Below are 21,562 nucleotides of genomic sequence, written 5' to 3'. Positions count from 1 at the left end.
TCCCTGTCTCTCTCTGCCCCTCCCCTGCTCACACTCTGTCTCTATCAAAAATGAATAAACTTTATGGGGTGCCTGGATGGCTCAACTGGTTAAGCATCCAACTTCAGCTCAGGTCATGATCTCACAGTCTGTGGGTTCAAGCCCCACGTCAGGCTCTGTGCTGACAGCTCAGAGCCTGGAGCCTGGTTCAGATTCTGTGTCTCCTTCTCTCTCTGCCCCTTCCCTGCTCGTGCACTCTCTCTCTCAATCAAAAATAAACATTAGGGGCGCCTGGGTGGCGCAGTCGGTTAAGCGTCCGACTTCAGCCAGGTCATGATCTCGCAGTCTGTGAGTTCGAGCCCCGCGTCAGGCTCTAGGCTGATGGCTCGGAGCCTGGAGCCTGTTTCCGATTCTGTGTCTCCCTCTCTCTCTGCCCCTCCCCCGTTCATGCTCTGTCTCTCTCTGTCCCAAAAATAAATAAACGTTGGAAAAAAAAAAAAAAGAAACATTTAAAAAAATAAATAAAAAAAAATAAACATTAAAAAAATTTTTTAATGAATAAACGTTAAAACATTAAAAAAAAATCTTTAGGGGCACCTGGGTGGCTCAGTTCGTTAAGCATCCAACTCCTGATTTCAGCTCAGGTCATGATCTCAGTTTGTGGGATTCAACCCTGCATCAGGCTCTGCACTGACAGCAAGTAACCTGCTTGGGATTCTCTCTCTCCCCCTCTCCCTGCCTTTTTTTCTCTCTCTCAAAATAAAGAAACCTAAAAAAAAAAAAAAAAAGTAGAGTTGGGATAACTGAATAACTACATGAAAAAAGATTAAGATTGGATCTAGTCCTTTCACCATACACTACAAAATATCCAAATGGATCAGAGATAATATAAAAATGAAATCATAAAAGAAAGCTGATGCAACTTCAGCTCAGGTCATGATCTCACAGTCTGTGGGTTCAAGCCCTACGTCAGGCTCTGTGCTGACAACTCAGAGCCTAGAGCCTGCTTCAGATTCTGTGTCTCCCTCTTTCTCTGCCCCTCCCCTGCACGCTTGCACACACTCTCTCTCTCAAAAATAAATAAATAAACATTAAAAAATTTGTTAATCATAGAGACTGTTTTCTTTTGTATAAAGGTGGTAAAATGCAAGTATAATAATATACTCTGTTACTGAGGCTGGAAGGAAAGAGGCACTTTCAAGCACTTCTGCTGGGAAGGCCTCTGTGGAGGAGAATTTGGCACTATCTAGAACATTTAAAAATGTATTTACTGTTTAATCCAGCAATCCTACTTCTAAGGATTGGGATCTATGCCAATAATACTTTGACAGAAATAGAAAATTATATATACACATGTCTCTTCAATACAATACCATTTGTAATAGCAAGACCATAAACAACTCAATACCCATCAGTTGGTGAATAGTTGAACAAACTATGGTATATTCATACAATGGAGTTTTATGGAACTGTTAAAAGGAATATATATTCTTGTGTATATAAGATATACTTCAATATACTCTGGGAGTGACCTCCCAGAATATTGCTAAGCACAAAGAAAAAAAAAAAAGGTAAGGTGAAGAATAGTGTATGTGGTATGCAATATTTCATCCAAAAATGTCAAGGGAACATGAATATAAATAAATATACACACATAGCAATGTGCTTATTTTTTTTAAGTAAGGAAAGAAGAAAAGCAAGGAGGAAGAGAGAGATAAGAAAAATAGATAAACTGAAAACCAACAAAAACGTTTACCTTGGAGGGCAGAGATAGGGTGGAGAGGCTAGAAATGAAAACTAGACTTCTCCAACTGTAGCAGTTTTTACAGTTTCAACTTTAGAATAAGTACATATAATCACATAGTTACAAAACAAAATTAAATAAAAAATGGGGAAAACCAAGCAATTCCTACAAAGGAGCAAAATGGAACATACAAGTTGGTTATTGAGCCCCACAAGGAGGGTCTATTTCCTGTGCCTCTAAATATGATAATTTGATACCACATCTCTAGTGAAGTGTAGCCTAAAGACAAAATGAACAGTAAAGGAATCTGTGTATTTGTTTTCAGTAATCATAGTTAGTAAAAAATATATACATATATACATATATATGTATAATATACATGTATATAGACATACATGTAATATACATACATATATACATGTAGCATCTATCAGAATACAGCAAATCAATAATATATTAATGTAGTCATTGGGAATAAAAATTTTCAGTGTATGAGAAAAGAGATAGAAATACAAAATAAGGTTAAGCAAAAACCCTATAATCCTAGGTCTGAGATAAATAGAAAATTATTAGTAATTCTTGATGTACAATCTTAGCACCCAGCTTTTGGTCTTGAAATACCATTCACCACTACAAGGAACCAGTTCTGGGGCAGAAAATGTACAACTTGAGTCTGGGATATCTAGTCCCAGAGAACAAGGAAGCTATCAAAGACTACCAGGGCCAAAGATTACTGGAGAGCTAGCTTAAAGGGCTTCCTCTGTTAAATTTATAGTTTTTAAAACCTTCATCAGTCACTTTGGAAGATACGCAACCACCTTATTATTTTGAAAGCTGGTAGGGTAGACAAAAGAATCATTTCTCTTACCTTTCTAGGAAGATGCACTTCAAAGTAACCAACATATAGATGTGAGAATGTTCTTTATAGAAGTATTTCAGCTAATAAACACAGAATGAATGGTACAATTAGATTATTACCATTTTGGAGGTGCAATGAAAATAATGGATCTAGACAATGATCATAAATGGCTGTTTAAACCATGAGGTGAAAGGTAATAGGAAACTTTATAATGAATAGATCAGGCTGAAAACACCTAAATCCTTCAGTTGATCTTTTATTCACAAAGACAGAAACCAGCCCTAGTATGAGCCTCTTGATGAGGTTCAACAGGAAGTGCCAAGCATTACCAAAGAAGTAAGTATACTTGCCAAAAATATTGATCCCTAATCTAATTAACCTTCTAGATGTAAGGACCAGTATACAGAAAATACAGTGGTTAAATAGAACCAGTGGAATGGAATCAGCAAAATCCAGAGGGGTTAATTCTACAGTTTAAATGATCATATTCTTTTAAAGCATAAGAGGCAAGAAAAAAAAAGAGATGTGGGAGACTATAAATTAGAAGAGATTTATGAGCCACACCAACCAAATACAATGTGTTTGGATACTGAATTATAAGAAAGCAATTAAGAAAATTTAAACAGGGGCGCCTGGGTGGCGCAGTCGGTTAAGCGTCCGACTTCAGCCAGGTCACGATCTCGCGGTCCGGGAGTTCGAGCCCCGCGTCGGGCTCTGGGCTGATGGCTCAGAGCCTGGAGCCTGTTTCCAATTCTGTCTCTCTCTCTCTCTCTGCCCCTCCCCCGTTCATGCTCTGTCTCTCTCTGTCCCAAAAATAAATAAACGTTTAAAAAAAAAAAAAAAAAGAAAATTTAAACATTGACTAGCTACTTAATGATATCAATAAATTGTTACTTTAAGTGTGGTAATGATATTGTGGTTATGATAAAAACAGAATCCTTATCTTTTATACATACATAAATTTTAAATTAATAAAATAATCTCCAAAACTTTTGTTTTGCTTTAAAATAATAGAGATGGATTAGGGGACCTGGAAAGGGGTACAGACTGCCCCTGGGTTGATAATTGTTGAAGCTAGGTGATGGGTACATTGGCATTCATTCATCCAATGATTTCTACTTGACATGTTTGAAATTTTCCACACAAAAAATTGATGTATGAATTGGTAAATGCCTGTATTAGCTGACAACACCCAACATTGTTACCTCCAGCCCAGACCCCTCTCCTGAACTTCAGACTCCTATATTCAAGTGCTGGCCTGACATCTCTACTTGGGTGACTAATATGCACCACAAACCAACATGTCCAAAACTAAGATTGTCATTTTTTTCCCCAAAACATTCTCCACCTACAGTCGTCCTATTCCAGTTAACAGCAACTCCATCTTTCTAGTTGCTCAAGCCAAAATCTAAGAGTCCTCTTTGACTCTCTTCTCACATCCAGTCTGTCAGCAAATACTATGATTCCTTCAAACATATTCAGAATCTGTCCACTTTAAGTTCCTTCTTCTATAGGTTTACCAGATAAAATATAGGACGCTCAAATTTGAACTTCCCAAATATTGCCCAGGACACACTTGTACTAAAAAAAATATTGTTTACCTGAAATCCAAATTTAACTTGGTGTCCTGTATTTTTATTTGCTAAATCTGGCAACTTTAGATTCAGAGTTCCTCTAACCTTAAGTCAGATCATGTTATCCCTGCTCCTACCCTACTCCAATACAAGCCAGAATTCCCATGATTATCTCTGGTGTCTGCAATCTCCCCTTAGCCCTGCTTTTTTCCCATCTACACTCCATTCCACACTTCTTATGGGGCTTCTCACTGCTGCTTTCCCTTGCTGGGAACCAGCACCACAACCAGAACCACAACCAGCTTCAGGCCCCTTTCCCATACTGTTTTCTCCACTTGGATCACTCTTCCTTCAGATTATCAGCATAATAGGCCAAACCACATCCACCACCTCCAGGGGTTCTCTCAAACTATTCAAAACTGTAGCACCTCAATAATCAATGTTTCTTCTCTGCTTTTTCTCCAAAGCATACCATTATTCTAATACACTATATATTTTTAAATTTTACCTTGTTTTATCTGTCTCAGCATGCACATCCAAGCCTACAAGAATGTAATGTTAAGCTCTTTGAGGATAGGAATTTTTGTGTTCGGTTCACTGCTATATCCTCAGACTCTAGAAATTGTGCCTGGCACATAATAGGTGCCCAGAAAACACTTAATGTTAAATCAGTTGGTTTTTTTTGTTTTGTTTTGTTTTGTTTTGTTTTTAATTTTTTTTTCAACGTTTATTTATTTTTGGGGCAGAGAGAGACAGAGCATGAACGGGGGAGGGGCAGAGAAAGAGGGAGACACAGAATCGGAAACAGGCTCCAGGCTCTGAGCCATCAGCCCAGAGCCTGACGCGGGGCTCGAACTCACGGACCGCGAGATCGTGACCTGGCTGAAGTCGGACGCTTAACCGACTGCGCCACCCAGGCGCCCCTTGTTTTGTTTTTTTAATGAGAACTAAATTAGGACAATAGAGCAAAACTTTCCAAGTATCCACAAATTTAAAAATACATATGATTTGGTTTTAATTATTACATTTCAAATCCCTAGATCTGCATAGACTTATTACATATTTAAAAAAAGAGGAAGAATTGAAGTAAATCTAGGATTCCTGACTCATGTTTACTTATTTCTTTGATAGTCTGAGCTTTTTTCTTCCATCAACACTTCAAAAATTCTTCCTTCTAGAGTCTGGATTTAGCATCTAGACAATTTTACATACATCACTACAAGGCCATTATTACTACATCTAGATGTACATCCTTTATCATCTTCCATTTCTGTTTATGTTGAGAAAGGAGAATAATTTATGCAGTATGTGGCTTGGGGTTTAGAATAACTATGCTCCTGGTTCCAGACCAAACTTACTCCTAAGAGATTTCTTACATGTTGAGAAAATCCCATGGTTGCACCCTTGACTATGTCTAAGGACCACATGGGGCTTGATGTGCTCAGCCTCAGGTTTATCTGTTCTCTATGCATTTACCTGTCACCATGCTACCTATTATAGGCTTTAAATTCCCAGAGGGCAGAAATCCCATCTGCCTATACCTATCCTTGTAGATGCTAGCACACTAGTAATGAAGTAGTAGTCATTCTTAGGTAGGACACTAGGTAAATGAAAACTGAAATGCACACATTACAAACTTCCAAGGGCAGGGTTCTCTCTCCCTCTCATCTCCCAATCCTATTAGAAGAAGCATAAAAGCAGAGGAAACGTTTAAGTGCACGCAAGGTATACAACTGTCTCCCTAGGAAGGGCGCTGGCAAGGAGTTAGGCAAGGGAGAAACATGTGTGCTGAAGAGAATGCCCTAAGGGGAAGTACACCACCGCCACCATCTGACCCCCGTCTTCAACACTGAGACTCCTGAGGCCACAGTGTGAGGTCCTCCACATGCTCTTCTGGCTCCTCCACTCGGTCACAGAAAAAAACAGTTCTCTCTCTCAGACTTTGTGCCCCTTGGGCCTCGACCAGGCCCTCCTAAACCTCATACGACCGTTCACTCTCATCTTCAGTCTCTTTTCAATTAGGAGACACGCTCTGGGCTCCCAGACTAAATCATTCAGATGTCCTTTCCAGAGGCCTCCAAGGGATACTGCATAATTATAAGGCAAATCCCAGTTTCCCGGGTTCCTGTTCACGCTTTCTGGGCCGATTCTCTTTCTTGCGTCTCCTAATCCCAGACTCGGGATGAGAGGCTGTGGACACCCGGGAATCTAACGAAAATAACTCCAAAGATGAGCACAGAAAGTCTCCTTGAAGAGCCAGAGAGGTCTTCCGTCACAGAGAAAGAATGAATGGCTAGGAATTCCAGGACAAGGATCAAGTTGGACAACCCGGCGTCCCGAGAAACTCCTCGACGTCGCCAGAAATCTCGAACCTGTACTCAAGGCCCCCGTATGGCTCCCCGACCTCTCCACCTTCACCCCCTCCCCCTCCCTGCCCTTCCTGGCCAAACCCCTCCCGCCTCCACCTCTGAGGGACAGCTCGCGCCCCACCTGGGGCGTCTCTGATCTTACCTCAAGGCTACTTAGTCCCACTGAAGTTGCCTGAGCATGCGTGGTCCCGCCCCTAAGGCCCTATCTGACCAATGAGGATTAAGTCCTGCCTTCTGGGCCCGCCCCCTGCTGCATTGCGTTAAAGGTTTTAACTGGCGTGCCGGTTTTACCAGCACTTTCATTGGCCAGGCCAGGCGGTCTACCTCGGGGCGAGTACTGCTGCATGCCTTACCTGTCCCACGTGTACCTCTCAAGAGGTACCTGCGTGTCTCCACATTCACACCCAGCTGCCACCCACACCCCACCCAGCATCCCCTCAGCAAGGCAGACTGCTCAGGAGTTACCTGACACACACCCTGCTGCATGCGGAGAGGACTGTGTGCCCAGCGGCTAGGACATGGCTAGGGCCCAAGTGGTCCTAACAAGAGCTGGGTAAGGGGAGCCGCTGAGAAGAGAGGAGCTGTGGTCAAAAGGGAACACAGAACTGGGGGCCTGGCCTGTTGGGGAAAGAAAGGCAAGAAATAGTCCAAGGTACCTTGCCTGCTAGGTACTGACTGGGGCAGCCTGAGGGCAGAGTGGACAGGGGCAAAGGGTGTTGGGCGGTGGGGGTCTATGTAACTCTGCCTCTAATGGTTATAGATGGCCTTTAAAGTCGTGAAATAGAGAGTTCACCAATAAAGTTGCATGGATGGAAAACATTGTGTTGATTGAGCCCCAGGACACACACTTTAGAGGCCTAGATAAGGAAAAGGCAGTAAAGGACCCAAAGTAGGTGTGGTCAGGGACAGGGGAGGGACACCAGGAGAGTGAGGTGCTGTGGAAGCCTCCTGGACCATCCTTCAAAGAGGAGGAGGAGACCAGCTATTTTGTTAGGTGGGAGAATGGAGGTTTGATTGGAAGGCTGGTTCTTGGATTCCCCGGGAAAGATTTACATGAGGATCCCCACTGGAATAAAGACAGCCAGAGGAAGGTAGCAAGCACAAAGCAGTTTATTAGGTTTATTAAGATGGGAAAGTGGGCAGGCCCAGAGATGGCAACTGTCTTTAAGATGGGTGTCTTTTCTTTTTATGTTTGCATAGTTTATGGGTCATAGCTAGGACCAACTCTGACTGAGAAGGGAGGACTCCTACTGGTTGGGAGGGGGAATTTTTGGCCCTACAAGGTTCTTGCTGGAATTGTCTTGGCCATCTTGCCCATGGGGTTGGGGGTGTGAAACTCACAATGTAAATATATTATAATGAACCTAGGGAGTCACTTTGGGGCAGAGGTTGAAGTGAGAGTGCACATTCTGCACCTATGGCTCTTGGTCTGTCAGCCCCTGGGTTTTAGAAGCCATAAGACTAAGATTTTAAAAGCCACAAAGTTAGACTTTGTGCCCTCAGGCTTCTAATATGTCACCTATTTATCACAGTCCTTGCCTCAAGCTCACGTCTAACTACTGCCTACTTCATCAATGTCAGATGCTCCTGATGGGTCAAGGAAAATGAAAAGTAAGAATTAATTATGGGTGACCTTGACAGAAGCAGGTTTTTTTTTTTTAATTTTTTTTTCAACGTTTATTTATTTTTGGGACAGAGAGAGACAGAGCATGAATGGGGGAGGGGCAGAGAGAGAGGGAGACACAGAATCGGAAACAGGCTCCAGGCTCTGAGACATCAGCCCAGAGCCTGACGCGGGGCTCGAACTCACGGACCGCGAGATCGTGACCTGGCTGAAGTCGGACGCTTAACCGACTGCGCCACCCAGGCGCCCCTACAGAAGCAGTTTTAATCATTGTAGTAGGGGCAAAAACCTGATTATAACTAAGTGTGTGGATTCAAGGCATCTGATAAAGGACTGTTATCCAAAATATATAAAGAATCCTTAAAACCCAACAATAAGAATACAACCCGATTTTAAAATGGGCTAAAAAAATCTAACATAATGCACCAAAAAAAAAAAAAAGATATATAGATGGCAAATAAGCATATGAAAAGATGCTCAATATTATATATCACTAGGAAAGTGCACATTAAAACAATAATGAGGGGCGCCTGGTTGGCTCAGTCAGTTAAGTGACTAGACTCTTGATTTCCCAACTCTTGATTTCGGCTCAGGCCATAATCTTATGATTCATGAGTTTTAGCCCCACATCAGGCTTCATGCTGGCATTGTGGAGCCTGCGTGGGATTCTCTCTTTCTCTCTGCCTTTCCCCTGCTCGTGTTCTCTCTCTGAAAATAAATAAACTTAAAAAAAATGAGCTAGTACTACACACCTGTTAGAATGGCCAAAATCCAGAACAAACACAAAATGCAGGTGAGGATATGGAGCAACAGGAACTCTCACCACTAATGGAAATGCTAAATAGTACAACCACCTTGGAAGATTGTCAGTTTCTTACAAAACTAAACATAGTCTTGTTATATGATCTAGCAAATCATGCTCTTTGGTATTTACCCAAAGGACTTGAAAACTTATGTCCACACAAAAACCTGCACATGGATATTTATAGCAGCTTTATTACATAATTGCAAAACAAGCAAGCAAGATATCATTTTCAGTAAGTGAATGAATAAATAAACTGTGGTACATTCAGACAATGGGATATTATTAAGCACTAAAAAGAAATGAGCTATCATGCTAGGCAAAGACATAGAGGAAACTTAAATATATCTTCCTAAGTGAATATATATCAAAAAGATTCCAACCATTTGACATTGTGGAAAAGGCAAAATTATGGAGACAGTAAAAGGATCAGTGGTTACTATGGGTTAGGGGGTTGGGAGGTGGAGCACAGAGAGTTTTTAGGACAGTGAAACTATTCTGTATGATACTATAGTGGTGCATACGTGTAATTGCATTCGTGTAATTGCAGTATACATTTGTCCAAACCCGTAGAATATACAACTCCAAGAGTGAACTATGGACTTTGGGGGATAATGACATGTCTATTTAAGTTCAGCAATTACAAGCGTGCTATTCTGGTGGGAGATATTGGTAATAGGAAAGGTTATGCATGTGTGGGGCAGGAGGTATATGAGAAATCTCTTCCACTCAATTTTGCTGTGAACCTAAAATTGCTCTAAAAGTCTATTTAAAATATACATATAGGAGCGCCCAGGTGGCTCAATCGGTTAAGCGTCTGACTTCAGCTCAGGTCATGATCTCATGGTTCTTGAGTTCAAGCCCCGCGTCGGGCTCTGTGCTGACAGCTTGCAGTCTGGAGTCTGCTTCAGATTCTGTGTCTCCCTCTCGCTGCCCCTGCCCTGCTCATGCTGCTCTGTCTCTCTCCCAAAAGTAAATAAAAACATTAAAAATTAAAAAAAAAAATATATATATATATGTATGTGTACATATATTAGGGGCATCTGGGTGGCTCAGTCAGTTAAGTGTCTGACTTCAGCTCAAGCCATGATCTCATCTATCCTCTATTCTGAATTTGATGCTTATCATTTCTATGCATGTTTTATACTTTTAGTTCATATGTTTGTATCTATAAACAATACATAACATTGTTTTACATGATTGAATCATTTTATAAATGGTATAATTTGTGCATATTTCTACAATTTGACTTTTTGACTCACCGTTTTTAAGACATATCTTTGTGGATTCAAGTATCTTTCTTATTGCCCTGTTGGTAAAACATTCAGACTGCTTACAGTTTTTTTCTTTCCCTATGCAGGTGCTGCAATGAACATTTCTGTACCTGTGAATACATGTGAGAAGAGATCTTAAGGGTAACTATAGTAGGGTGGGCTTTCTGGCTAGTACGGCTTACACCAGTGACACCAGCTGGGTCTAAATGTTTCCTCCTGCTAAACTCTTTTTTTTTTTAATGTTTATTTGGGGTGCCTGGGTGGCTCAGTCGATTGGGCATCTGACTTTGGCTCAGGTCATGATCTCACGGTTCATGAGTTTGAGCCCCTCATTGGGCTCTGTGCTGACAGCTTGGAGCCTGGAGCCTGCTTCAGATTCTTTGTCTCCCTCTCTCTCTGTCCCTCCCTGCTCATGCTCTGTCTCTCTTTCCTTTAAATATAAATAAACATTAAAAAAAATTAAAGAAAAAAGTTTGTTTATTGAGAGAAAGAGAGCACACACGAGCAGGGAAGGGGTGGAGAGAGAGAGAGAGAAAATCCCAAGCAGGCTTCACACTTAGCATGGATCCCAGCATGGGGCTCGATCTTGACTATGAGATCCTGACCCTTAAGATCATGACCTGAGCTGAAAGCAAGAATCAGACACTTAACCGACTGAGCACCCAGGCACCCCTGCTTTTTATTGGTACATTTTTAGAGGCTGATTGCCTCTTCTTTTGGTTAGTGAAAGGGCTGAACTCTTCATGTCCCTGTGTTACAAATGAGAAAGAGACAATAATCTGCCGAAGAGTAGCTTGGAATGGAACCACAATGTCAAATATTTTCATGCTCCTTCTTTTGCTGCTCTATTATGCTCTCTTTCTTCACTGGGGCCCTGGTAACAGTCACCTGCCCCAGTGTTCTCAGACATCATAGACTCCTGAGAGAAAAGTTTACAGAGCCTTATTCTGAAGCAGCACTTTTATACTAAGAGCCATAAACCGTTTTAACATTTCTTCTGAGTCCACGGAATGCTTTCTAAATTTATGTCCCTGGCAGTATGGGTGCACAATTCTAAAATGCAAGATTCACCTCTAAAATGTTCTTTGATATTTCATTGACTGTATTCATCACACTCCACTGTGGACTATGTTTCTATATGTAAGGACTCTCCCAGAATGTTAATGATGAGGGGCATATTTCTCTCATAAAGAAGTAAAGAAGTAAAACCAAGCAGGAAGCACAAAGGGGTAGCAGACTGGGTACTGCCTCAACAACCAGCAGCATTGTGCAGTCACAACCTCTCTTTGTCACTAAGCAACAAGAGGTTGACCTCTGAGATTCTCTTTCCTCAGGCATAGCCTCAAAAAGACAAGAGGAAAGTTTGCCTTTTCTGCTTCCTTCCTGGAAAGATGCAAAGTGCTTTAGTAGGATCCTGGGTAAGAGTGCATTTTACAATTAATCCTGGCCCTTGGCTCTAGGGTAGTACCTGAAATTTGAATGAATCATGAGAATAAATTTAGCAAGACAGGTTTCATTGAGCACACAGGCTCGTGAAGGACCTTGAACTTCCCACTCCCCCTCTGCCATTCTGAGGTCGCCCCTGTAGCCTACCTAGTCTTTACAATGCCATGTCCTTTTCCATGTGTCCTGGTCTGATGCTAATCAGCTGAACCTCCTAGTCTAATAGCCACCCCATTTATTCCCAGTCCTTTGCTTGGTCCTCCCACACTTCTGAAATTTGACTGTTCTCTATACTGGGAACATCTTGCAGGCAAAGACTGTTTTCTTCCATGTGTATATCCCATGCCTGGAATGCAGTAAAGGCCCAGTAAATACTATTGAATTAAACTGAATATTGAGCAAGCAGCGTCCAACAGACAGTAGAAAGATGGACAGACAAGTTGGGCAACCTGAGCCCTCAGTGGGATGAAAAGATTAAGGGCCTCTTAGTCATGTATAAGAACCCACAGTAATGGTCAGAGGACAAACTTGGGAGAGCTTCTTTCTGCTCAGGGCTATGATCGTGGAGGACCAACCACACCGATCCTCTCCAGGGAGCTCTTAGGACAAAGAGTTGGGCTCTGGGAGTTCCCTGGCTAGACATGCTTATTGTCCATAGGGTGTCTACCTAATGACATCAACACAGTATGGCTCCTTCTTAGACCCCTGATAAATGCTCATTTCTGTCTTTTGCCAGTCCCTGTCTCAGAAATTCTCTCCAGAAGGTATCACTGTTAATGAAGTACTTATTTTGAAAAGTTTATCCCTTGCTTAGGTGTCCCAGTTTCAGAGGGTGCCCTTCTTGTCCCAGAACATCAGGGTATGTGGCAAACAGGTGTTCATGACTTTGTCAATGGATGCCCAAGATGGATCCATTCAATCCCCAGAGAAAGATTGTATCACTGGACAGTGGCCTGTTCTCAAAAGTTTGCTCAGTGCTTTGAATCACCTCAGCTCAGAACCTGTTTGAGCCCCTCCCCTGATGAAAAGTCTCCCTTTGTTCTTAGAAGAGAATCCATATTCTTTTTTCTTTTATTAAAAAAAATTTGTAATGTTTATTTATTTTTGAGAAAGAGCATGCATGGGGGAGGGACAGAGAGAGAAGGAAACATAGAATCCAAAGGAGGCCCCAGGCTCTGAGCTGTCAGCACAGAACTCAATGAGGGACTTGAACCCATGAGCCACAAGATCACCACCTGGGCTGAAGTCAAATGCCTAACCGACTGAGCCACCCAGGCAACCCAAAAAATGCAGGTGGCCGGAGAATGCATATTCTTAAACCAGTGTTTCCTTGACCTTACTTCACTTGTTTGCTCACAATCCTTTAGTCATAAAGCCTCTTGTTTATTCTAACATATCTCTCTTTTTCTGACCTCCAGTCCTTTTACTCTTTCAGTTCCCATCCCATAGAATATTCTTCTGCTGTTCTTCATACAGCTGACTCCTTCTCACGTTCAGGTCCCATCCTCAATGTCATGAGGGGCTATCCCTGTTCTCTATCACTATTGATCCTAGTCATCAGGTTATTTCTTCCCCGACCCTATTTGCTGTGTCTGACTCCTCCACTAGAAGGAAGATTCACAAGGGCCAGGATCTTTCAGTCCTTTCACTGCTGTCTCCCCAGCTTATATTAGGGCCTCAAGGGAAAGATAGTGAAGAAAGATGGAAGAAAGGAAAGAAGGGAAAGAAAAAAAAAAAAAGGCAGCCTTTCCCTGCCCACACATAGCCCTCCCAGGTGAGCCAGCACAGCTAAAGCCAACTGTTCTAATGATGGATGGCAGACGGGTGTCTCTTGTTCTCAGATTCTTTTTATTCTGTCAGTAGCTCCCAAGAGAGGCTTCTAGCCAGGAGACCCTGAGGTCTGAGACTCAGGGTAAGGGTTTGTGAAGGATTCACCCTCATACTTGCCTTGTTATAGCACAACACTGGCTTTTATGGGCACTACAGAGGCCAATTCAAGAGTGAAAGTGCTCAAGAATACCGTCTTGCAGCCAAGCCCCAGCCTCCAGCAGTGTTCCTGCGGCGATGTCAGGTACAAGGTAGCCCTGGGGGAAGCTGGGGTGGCTGGGCCAGTTTCTACTTGTCTCAGACCCCAAGAGCATCATCCCTAGACCTACCACAGCTGGACTGACATCTTATGCCAGCCTATCCCCAGGAAATGCATGAGGCCTGGCTCCTCTTCCCTGAAGTGGCAGGTCTTCCCCTTACAGACAGGGTGGAGAAGAGCTAGTACCAGGCTAGATAGTCTTGCTCAATGTTCTTTCTAGATGTAGGGAGAGTCAGGACCCAGGTTGGGTAAGTGGCCATGGAAAGAGAGCTTCCAGAATCCATAATGTAAGCCTTGAGTTTTGCCAACAACTGCTCTCAAGCCTAGATTCTTTGATGTCATAAAAGCCCATGGTCAAACACACAGTCAGCCTTATAGTCTAGGGGCCCCAGGAGGCCTTCTCTGGTGAGGGAAGCAGCATATAAAGTGACATGTGTAGCCAACGAGGACCAGAAAGGAGTGATGGCAGAGGTGGCTGGAAAAGGTTTCCAGAGAACAGGAGAGAGATGCAGGGCCCAGACCCTCCACTGCTTCTAGGCCTGGAGACAAGGAGAGGGCACTGAGCATCAGTTGGGGGTCCCAACAGTAAAAAGCTCACTCAATGCAGGAGAACTCAGCAGAGTGTACATGCAAAGGAATAGATGTAAGAGCCTCAGGTAAAGGTGGTATCACAAGTTGGTAACAACCAGCTGGTCAGTACCTTTGGACCCAAAGGGACAAGGGGAAGGTATGGCTCCTAGAACCCAGAAAGAGAGGGTGGTGTGGAGAGAACCACACTGAGAGGAGTCATGATCTTGGGTGGAGAGACACAGACAGGCAAGGGCTAGCCTGGGAGGGAGTTAAGAGAAGAAACACCTCCTCCTTTCTTCTCTCTATCTCCTCCCAGGGCTTTCCAGTGGCCAGAGGGAAGGCAGCCTGGTGAGGAATGCACTCAGATCATCCCTGTGGGCAACAGCAGTGGGAAGACCTTGGAAAGGGACCTGGAGGAGTGTCTGGAACATGCTCTGCCCATTACAGCTTCTTGCTTCCCAGCTTCTAGACAGATCCTACTTGATCTGCCATCTGAATTCTCCAGCACTTGCTTTCCCAGGCCAAGAACAGGGTCCTGGAGGCTGCCATGCTATGGAGCCTGAATCTCCTTAGGATTCTCAGTTGGAAGCACTGGCTGGCAATGCCTACTGAGTGAGCCAGCCCCAAATGCAACTCCAGACCGCTCATCTGGGTCCACCTCCCCTTGAGAGTAATGGGACCGGGGTAGTGCAGGGATAGAGGCAAACCGGGGACTTCTGGCTAGGTTTTTGTAGTAGCCCAGTGGCAGTTGTAATCCTAAAAACTGGAACATCCTCTCAATCTGGTCCCCAGGAAAGAAGTAGGGAACATGTTTTGGGGCATATTTTAATTGAAGACTTGCTACACAAAGCATTTACTAGCATTGCCACTGGCTCCAAACAGCATGATCTATGTATCTTGGACTCAGATTGTATAAATGCCAAGTATAGTGGCTCTTTTAGGTCTAAAGCTCTTCTAATTAGTGGGACTGCTTGGGGAAGGTGCACATTTTATTTTCCTATTAGTTGAGAGATACCAGATTTCAGCCAGCTGATTACAGCTATTGTTGAAAACCTTTCTAAGATGTGACACCACTTTTCTTTAGTTTGGAGCAGGTAGAAATTTTGTTCATGTCATTTAGACGCAAGAAATTTCTCTTTTCTTCTTTTTATCTTCTAGATGAGATTAATTTATTGGTAGCTTTCACTTACCTAACTCTTGGGACATGTAATCCTGGTTCTGTTTGTTCTTAAGATCAGACAAGAGTCCCAGGGACCCATGATTTGGAGTAGGTCTTTCATTGGCAGTGCAACCCCTGCCATGCCTCAGTCTGTTACAGGGGCTCCTCACTCAGCACCCTACTGACTGCAAAATGCCCAGCCTCCACAGGGTCCCTTAGCCTTCCCATACACAAATATTGCCCCCTCCCAAGAAATCTACTTCTCCTCCAAGGCCTCTTCAGCTGGAACCCCAGCCCAAGCTGCACCTGCTCAGAGACTATAGGCTTTACTACCTCAATGGAAAAGGACCATTACAGGTTTAGAAGCAAAGAAGCAGGTGAAATTCTCTCCAGGTACAGGAATACTCAGAACTGCCTGGGTGGAAGGAAATGACCACACTTCTCACCAGGCTCTCACTATTGTGAGAACAAAACTTAAGTCAGTGGGAGTCACTAGATTATCCTGCCACTGTAAGAATAGTGAGTTTTGCTTTTCTGGGGATGGTGTCTAGAGGCATTCAGAATGATCCAAAGTTTGGCATAACATCATAGGCCATCCTACAATACAGTCTCTAACAAAACTAAGCTGTCCTGAATCCATGGTAATAGAGTTGTGTACTTTTATACCAACAAGATTGGAAAAGCCCCCAAATCTGCGTGTGGCACATGAGCAGGCTGACTTCAAGAAGTTTGTGCTGTGAGACCTAAAGTTCTTATGAGGTTGTCTAAAACAGAAAACCATGTCGGCGGGGTGGTACTTCACATATGCTAAGTGTGTCCATGACCAGATCAAGTGTGCTTTCCTTATTGAGGAGCAGAAAAACACTGTTAAAGTGTTGAAGGCACAAACGCAGTCAGAAAGCTAATTTTTTTAATGAAACTTTTTTGAGTAATTTTTTTAAAAATCAAAAGACAAAAATATGTATATAGTGAGTTTTCATAGTCAGGGCTGCCTCCAACAACAAAGGCATCCACATTCCAGGGCTGTGTACAATTCTTCAGCTGAGGATAGAGATGCAAAAGAAATTTGGGGATCAATTGGAACTTGCTGCAGATTCCCAGGGTTTTTTTATTGAAATTTTTATTGAAACAATTATAAATTCATAAGCTGTTATGAGAAATAATAGAAATCCTTTCTACATTTTTCCCAGTTTCCCCCAATGATAACATTTTGCAAAACTATAGTATAATATCACAACCAGGACATTTTCATTAATGCAATCCACCTATCTCAGATTTCCAGTTTTACTTATTCTCATTTCTGTGTGTATATTAAGATCTATAAAATTTTATCACCAATGTAGGTTTGTGTATCCACCACCACAGTTAAGATACTGGCCAACCTCACAAGTATCCCTGGTTCTGGCCTTTTGTGACCACACCCACCAGCCTTCTGCTCTTCCACCCTTCTTCTGTCTCTTATCGCTGGCAACCACCACTCTCTTCTCCCTAAAATTTTGTCACTTCAAAATGTTATATAGGGGCACCTGAGTGGCTCAGTCGGTCAAGTGTCCAACTCTTGGTTTCAGCTCAGGTCATGATCTTATAGTTTCGTGAATTTGAGCCCCTGCATCGGGCTCCATGGATTCTCTCTCCCTGTCTCTCTGCCCCTCCCCCACTCATGCTATCTCTGTCTCTCTCAAAATAAATAAACCTTAAAAAAGATTATATAAATAAAATGATACAGCATGAAACCTTTGGACATTGGTTTTTCTTTCTCAGCATAATTTCCTAGAGATTCATCTAAATTGTTCATGGTTCATTCCTCTTCACTACTGAGTAGTATTCTATGGTATGTATATACCACTTTGTGTAACGATTCACCTATTAGAGGATATCTGGGCTGATTCTAGTTTTTGACTCTTATAAAAAAAGCTGCTATGAACATTTGTGTACAGGTTTTGGGGGGAACATAAATTTTCATTTCTTTAGAATAAATGTCCAGGAATGCAATTGCTGGGTCACATGGTTGTTGTATGTTTAGTTTTTAAAAGAAACTGCTGAACTGTTTCCTAGAGTGAATGACTGTACCACTTTACATCCCCACCAGCAATGTATTAATGATCTAGTTTCCCTGCATTCTCCCCAATATTCGGTGTTGTCTCTATGTTTTATTTTAGTCATTCTGATTAATATGTCATGATATCTCATTGTGATTTTAATTTGCATTTCCCTAACGTTTAATGATGGTGAACATCTTTTCCTGTGTTATTTGCCATCTGTATATCCTCTTTGGTGAAATGTCTTCATGTTGTTTGCCCATTTTCTAATTGGATTTTTTTTTTAATTTTACTTTTTATTTTTTTTAATTTACATCCAAATTAGTTAGCATATAGTGCAACAATGATTTCAGGAGTAGATTCCTTAGTGCCCCTTACCCATTTAGCCCATCCCCCCTCCCACAACCCCTCCAGTAACCCTCTGTTTGTTCTCCATATTTATGAGTCTCTTCTGTTTTGTCCCCCTCCCTGTTTTTATATTATTTTTGTTTCCCTTCCCTTCCCTTATGTTCATCTGTTTTGTCTCTTAACATCCTCATATGAGTGAAGTCATATGATTTTTGTCTTTCTCTGACTAATTTCACTTAGCATAATACCCTCCAGTTCCATCCACGTTGTTGCAAATGGCAAGATTTCATTCTTCTTGATTGCCGAGTAATACTCCATTGTATATATATACCACATCTTCTTTATCCATTCATCCATCGATGGACATTTGGACTCTTTCCATACTTTGGCTATTGTTGATAGTGCTGCTATAAACATGGGGATGCATGTGTCCCTTCGAAACAGCACACCTGTATCCTGGGGGTAAATACCTAGTAGTGGTTGTAGAGTAGTTCTATTTTTAGTTTTTTGAGGAACCTTCATACTGTTTTCCAGAGTGGCTGCACCAGCTTGCATTCCCATAATTGGATTGTTATTTTACTGTTTAATTGTGAGAATTCTCTATATATTCTAGATATTATTCCTTCATTGGATATTTGGTTTGCAAATATTTTCTCCCAGTCTGTAGCTTGTCTTTTCATCCTCTTTACATAAACTTTCACAGAGCAAAACTTGAAAAAATTTTTTGATGAGGTCCAATTTGTCAATTTTTTCTTTTATTGCTCTTGCTTTTGGTGTCAAGTCTAAGAACTCTTTCCCTAGTTCTAGATTCTGAAGATTTTTTCCTATGTTTTTTTTCTAAAAGGGTCCTGGGTTTTTAATCTCTGTCGTGTCAGCTTGCTTTATGAGGAATGGAAGGTAAGGCTGGCTGGCTTCCCACCTTCATGGAGTTTTCAATCTACCTGGAAAACCGGCACCAGGTGTCTAAGGCAGGATCTCCTGTAGGGGAGCTTTTTAAAGACACACACCACAGGCTCCACCCTGAAGAATCTGGTTCAGGGATCTGGGATGGATCTAGCCCCAGCCTTTACTCTAGGAACCTGCTGTCAGCTACTGCTCATACCCCAACCCAGGAAAGCCTGAACTCATCAGATCAGACACTTCATTCAAGTCTACAGCAGGAGAAGCTGAATGACTGACTAGAGACTGGGGACTCTGGGGGCAGAGACCAGGCACAAAGGCAAGGTTGATGGTCTTGGGAGAGATTTCTATTGAGGTCTGGGGGTTTGGGAGGTGGTCTTTCTCTGCCTGGGGATAGGGCATGGTTCTCTGGCTCCCAGCTGGGCCAAAGCAAATGCCCCAGGGACCTCTGTCCCTGTTCATGATTTAAACAGCAAACACATATTGAGCCCAGTGCCAGGCACTATGCTCAGTTTTGGAGTTACAGATGTGAGCAAAACAGACAATAACCTTTGCCCACAATGAGCTTATGTTCTAGTCGGGAGGATTAGCTGGTAAGTAACATCATACTATGTAGTCACATAGTATTCCAGAAAGTGAAAAATGCAGAGTTGGCATGATGGCACTGCTGGTGTAGTGCTTGAAGAAGCCCTCCCAAGAAGGAAGTGAGAGGGAGTCCTATGGCCAGTTGCAGGAAGAGTCCCAGACAGAAAGCACAGGTGGTGCAAAGGCCCAAGGTGGGAATAGCTGGTGTGTTTGAGGAGCAGTAAAGATGCCAGTGCAAGTTGCAGGTAATGGAGGGATCAATATAGTGTGGGTCTCATGGACCACTGTGAAGACTTTGGCTTTTACAAACATGAGGAACTGTCATGGGTTTTCAGCAAACAAGGAAGGTGATCTGATCTATGTATCATAAGAATTATTCTGCCTATTAAGAGGACAACAGACTGGAGGGAAAAGCTTGGAACCAGGGACACCAGGTAGGAAGCTCTTTCAATAATTCAAGCAAGAGAAGGAGGTGGCCCTTGGATGAGAGAAAGCAGTGAACTTGCTGAGGAATGGTCCAATCCTAGGTTCATATTGAAGGAATGATCAACAGGATTTCTTGACACACTGGATGTAGGGTATGAAAGAAAAGAATCAAGGGGATTTCAAGGTGTTTGGTAGGACCTAGCTGCCATGACCTGAGCTGGGGGAGGCTCTGAGCGGTGGAGGGGTGGGGTTGGGGAATGATCCAGAGCTCAGTCATGTGTTTGGAGATACCTGGAAGACATTTACAAGGCGCTATGAAATAGGCTGTTGGCTATTGAGTCTAGAATTCAGGAGAGAGCTCAAGCTAGAGAGAGAATTGACAGTTTTCAGGTGGTACTTACTTAGGGCCAAGAGTTTGGGTTGCTGATGAGGGATTAAATGTGGACAGAAAGGAAGCCTCTGGTCCTGGTCCTGGGCAATCTAGAGATAAAGGGTCTGACACGAACCTTGAACCACTGCCCTCCTGATGGCAGTATGTCTTAGAAGATGCCTCAGCCCCATCCTCAATCAGCAGCCCTAGAGACTTTTGCTTTGGAGGCAAATGCCAGCATGAGATGTCCTAGGAGTAAGGCGGTGCTTTAATTTGTAACTGCCCTTTCAGGATTTTGGCAAGTTTAGCAGTTTAGGGGTAGTAGCTCCTGGCAGCTTCCCTCCATTATGGGTCCTGAGATAACATCTTAAGGGCAGGTAAGCATCATTTCCCCCCATTCACCTTCTTTCTCACTGTCTTTAAAGGAGCCAGCACAGCAACACTTCTTCTCCAAGCATGACAACCGTACTTCTTTCGACAAAGTGAGTGAAGAAAGGAAGGAGAGTGGGCAGACCCTCAGCCTAGGTTGAAGTTGAGGTAGGGTGGAGGGGATAAGACACTGTGGGGAGGGAGGGCTCCTGACAATCTCTCTTGTCTGGAAAATAGCCCATTCTCCAAACAGAGGTTTGGTTTCAGCCACTGGCTTGCCTGACAATGTGCAAGTATTCTGGGGCCCACTGACTTTCTAGAGGCTTCACCCTGGAATGGAAGGCATGGCTGGGGAGCAGGCCAAAGAGGCTGGGGTATGGGCCAGGGGAGCCAGGCATCACCAAGCAGGCTTGGGTTGAGGAGGACCTAAGGAGGGAGGTGTGTGGTGCCAGGACTGTGGGCCAACGGCCCATACCGTTGAGGAGGGCCCCTACTGCCTGCTGCAGGGAATTGGAAGGCGAAAAGACCTGGAGCACCTGTGGCAGCGGCACACCTTCCTGCGCTGGGCACCCTGTGAGCTGGAGTTGAGCCAGCAGCGGCCCCTTGAATCCTCCTACCAGGCCAATTTCCGGTCAGGCCCTGGACTCAGTGACATCCCCCAGCGCCTTGTCCACTTTGTGCAGATCCAGCCTCCCCGTACCAGCACCACCTATCAGCAGAACTTCTGCCAACCATCCCAGGGTGGCCATTGTGGCAGCAACAATGTGGGGCCAGTCACCAACACACTGCCTGACCTCCCAGGGATCCCAAGACCCAAGCTGCTGCAGCATTACCTTCATGCTGGGGTCTCTGAGTGTCTAAACTGGTCCAGAGCATTAAACAAGGATGGCTAACAGAGGCCTATCTGTGCTTACAGCCCAAGGGGTCTTAGAAGCTGGAGAGCAGTAAGGTCAATGGCGCCTGTGTACTGGGCAGGGGAGGATGTGCCCTGGGAACCCTGCCACTAAGTGAGAAGGGGTAAAGTCTATAGGAAGTACCATGG

The 21,562-nt window shown here is 43.4% G+C and overlaps 2 protein-coding genes and 1 pseudogene across 18 annotated transcripts in view; 2 read left to right on the top strand and 1 right to left on the bottom strand.

Moving 5' to 3' along the window:
* The window catches only part of IHO1 (interactor of HORMAD1 1), a 42,333-nt gene extending 35,783 nt beyond the window's left edge, over positions 1-6,550 (bottom strand). For 4 of the 6 annotated variants that reach the window (XR_007147757.1, XM_047838462.1, XM_047838423.1 and 1 more), the window contains exon 1: positions 2,592-2,870. The gene's annotated coding sequence lies outside the window, so the exon portion shown is untranslated. Of the gene's footprint in view, positions 1-2,591; positions 2,871-4,664; positions 4,839-5,991 lie in introns of those variants that run through there. The other 2 variants (XM_047838443.1, XM_047838433.1) reach the window with 2 other exon arrangements.
* Positions 6,551-6,704: 154 nt separating this feature from the next.
* CA2H3orf84 (chromosome A2 C3orf84 homolog) lies at positions 6,705-21,415 on the top strand. 12 transcript variants are annotated; one of them, XM_047826624.1, is made up of 6 exons: positions 6,705-7,078; positions 10,312-10,347; positions 13,626-13,739; positions 14,641-14,672; positions 20,577-20,633; positions 21,003-21,415. In XM_047826624.1, exons 3-6 carry the CDS (start codon positions 13,733-13,735, stop codon positions 21,411-21,413), a joined length of 507 nt encoding a protein of 168 aa, XP_047682580.1. In that variant the 5' UTR covers positions 6,705-7,078; positions 10,312-10,347; positions 13,626-13,732; the 3' UTR covers positions 21,414-21,415. The 12 variants fall into 12 exon arrangements, with proteins under 12 accessions (XP_047682580.1, XP_047682574.1, XP_047682564.1 ...); XM_047826618.1 differs by having other exon boundaries at positions 10,312-10,366; XM_047826632.1 differs by lacking the exon at positions 6,705-7,078 and adding an exon at positions 7,156-7,177.
* On the top strand, positions 15,894-16,995 carry LOC125148633 (60S ribosomal protein L34-like; annotated as a pseudogene).
* Positions 21,416-21,562: the final 147 nt, after the last annotated feature.

Source organism: Prionailurus viverrinus, chromosome A2 (genome assembly GCF_022837055.1).
Source record: "Prionailurus viverrinus isolate Anna chromosome A2, UM_Priviv_1.0, whole genome shotgun sequence".
NCBI classification, from domain to species: Eukaryota; Metazoa; Chordata; class Mammalia; order Carnivora; family Felidae; genus Prionailurus; species Prionailurus viverrinus.
This window is presented reverse-complemented; position numbering and strand designations above follow the sequence as displayed.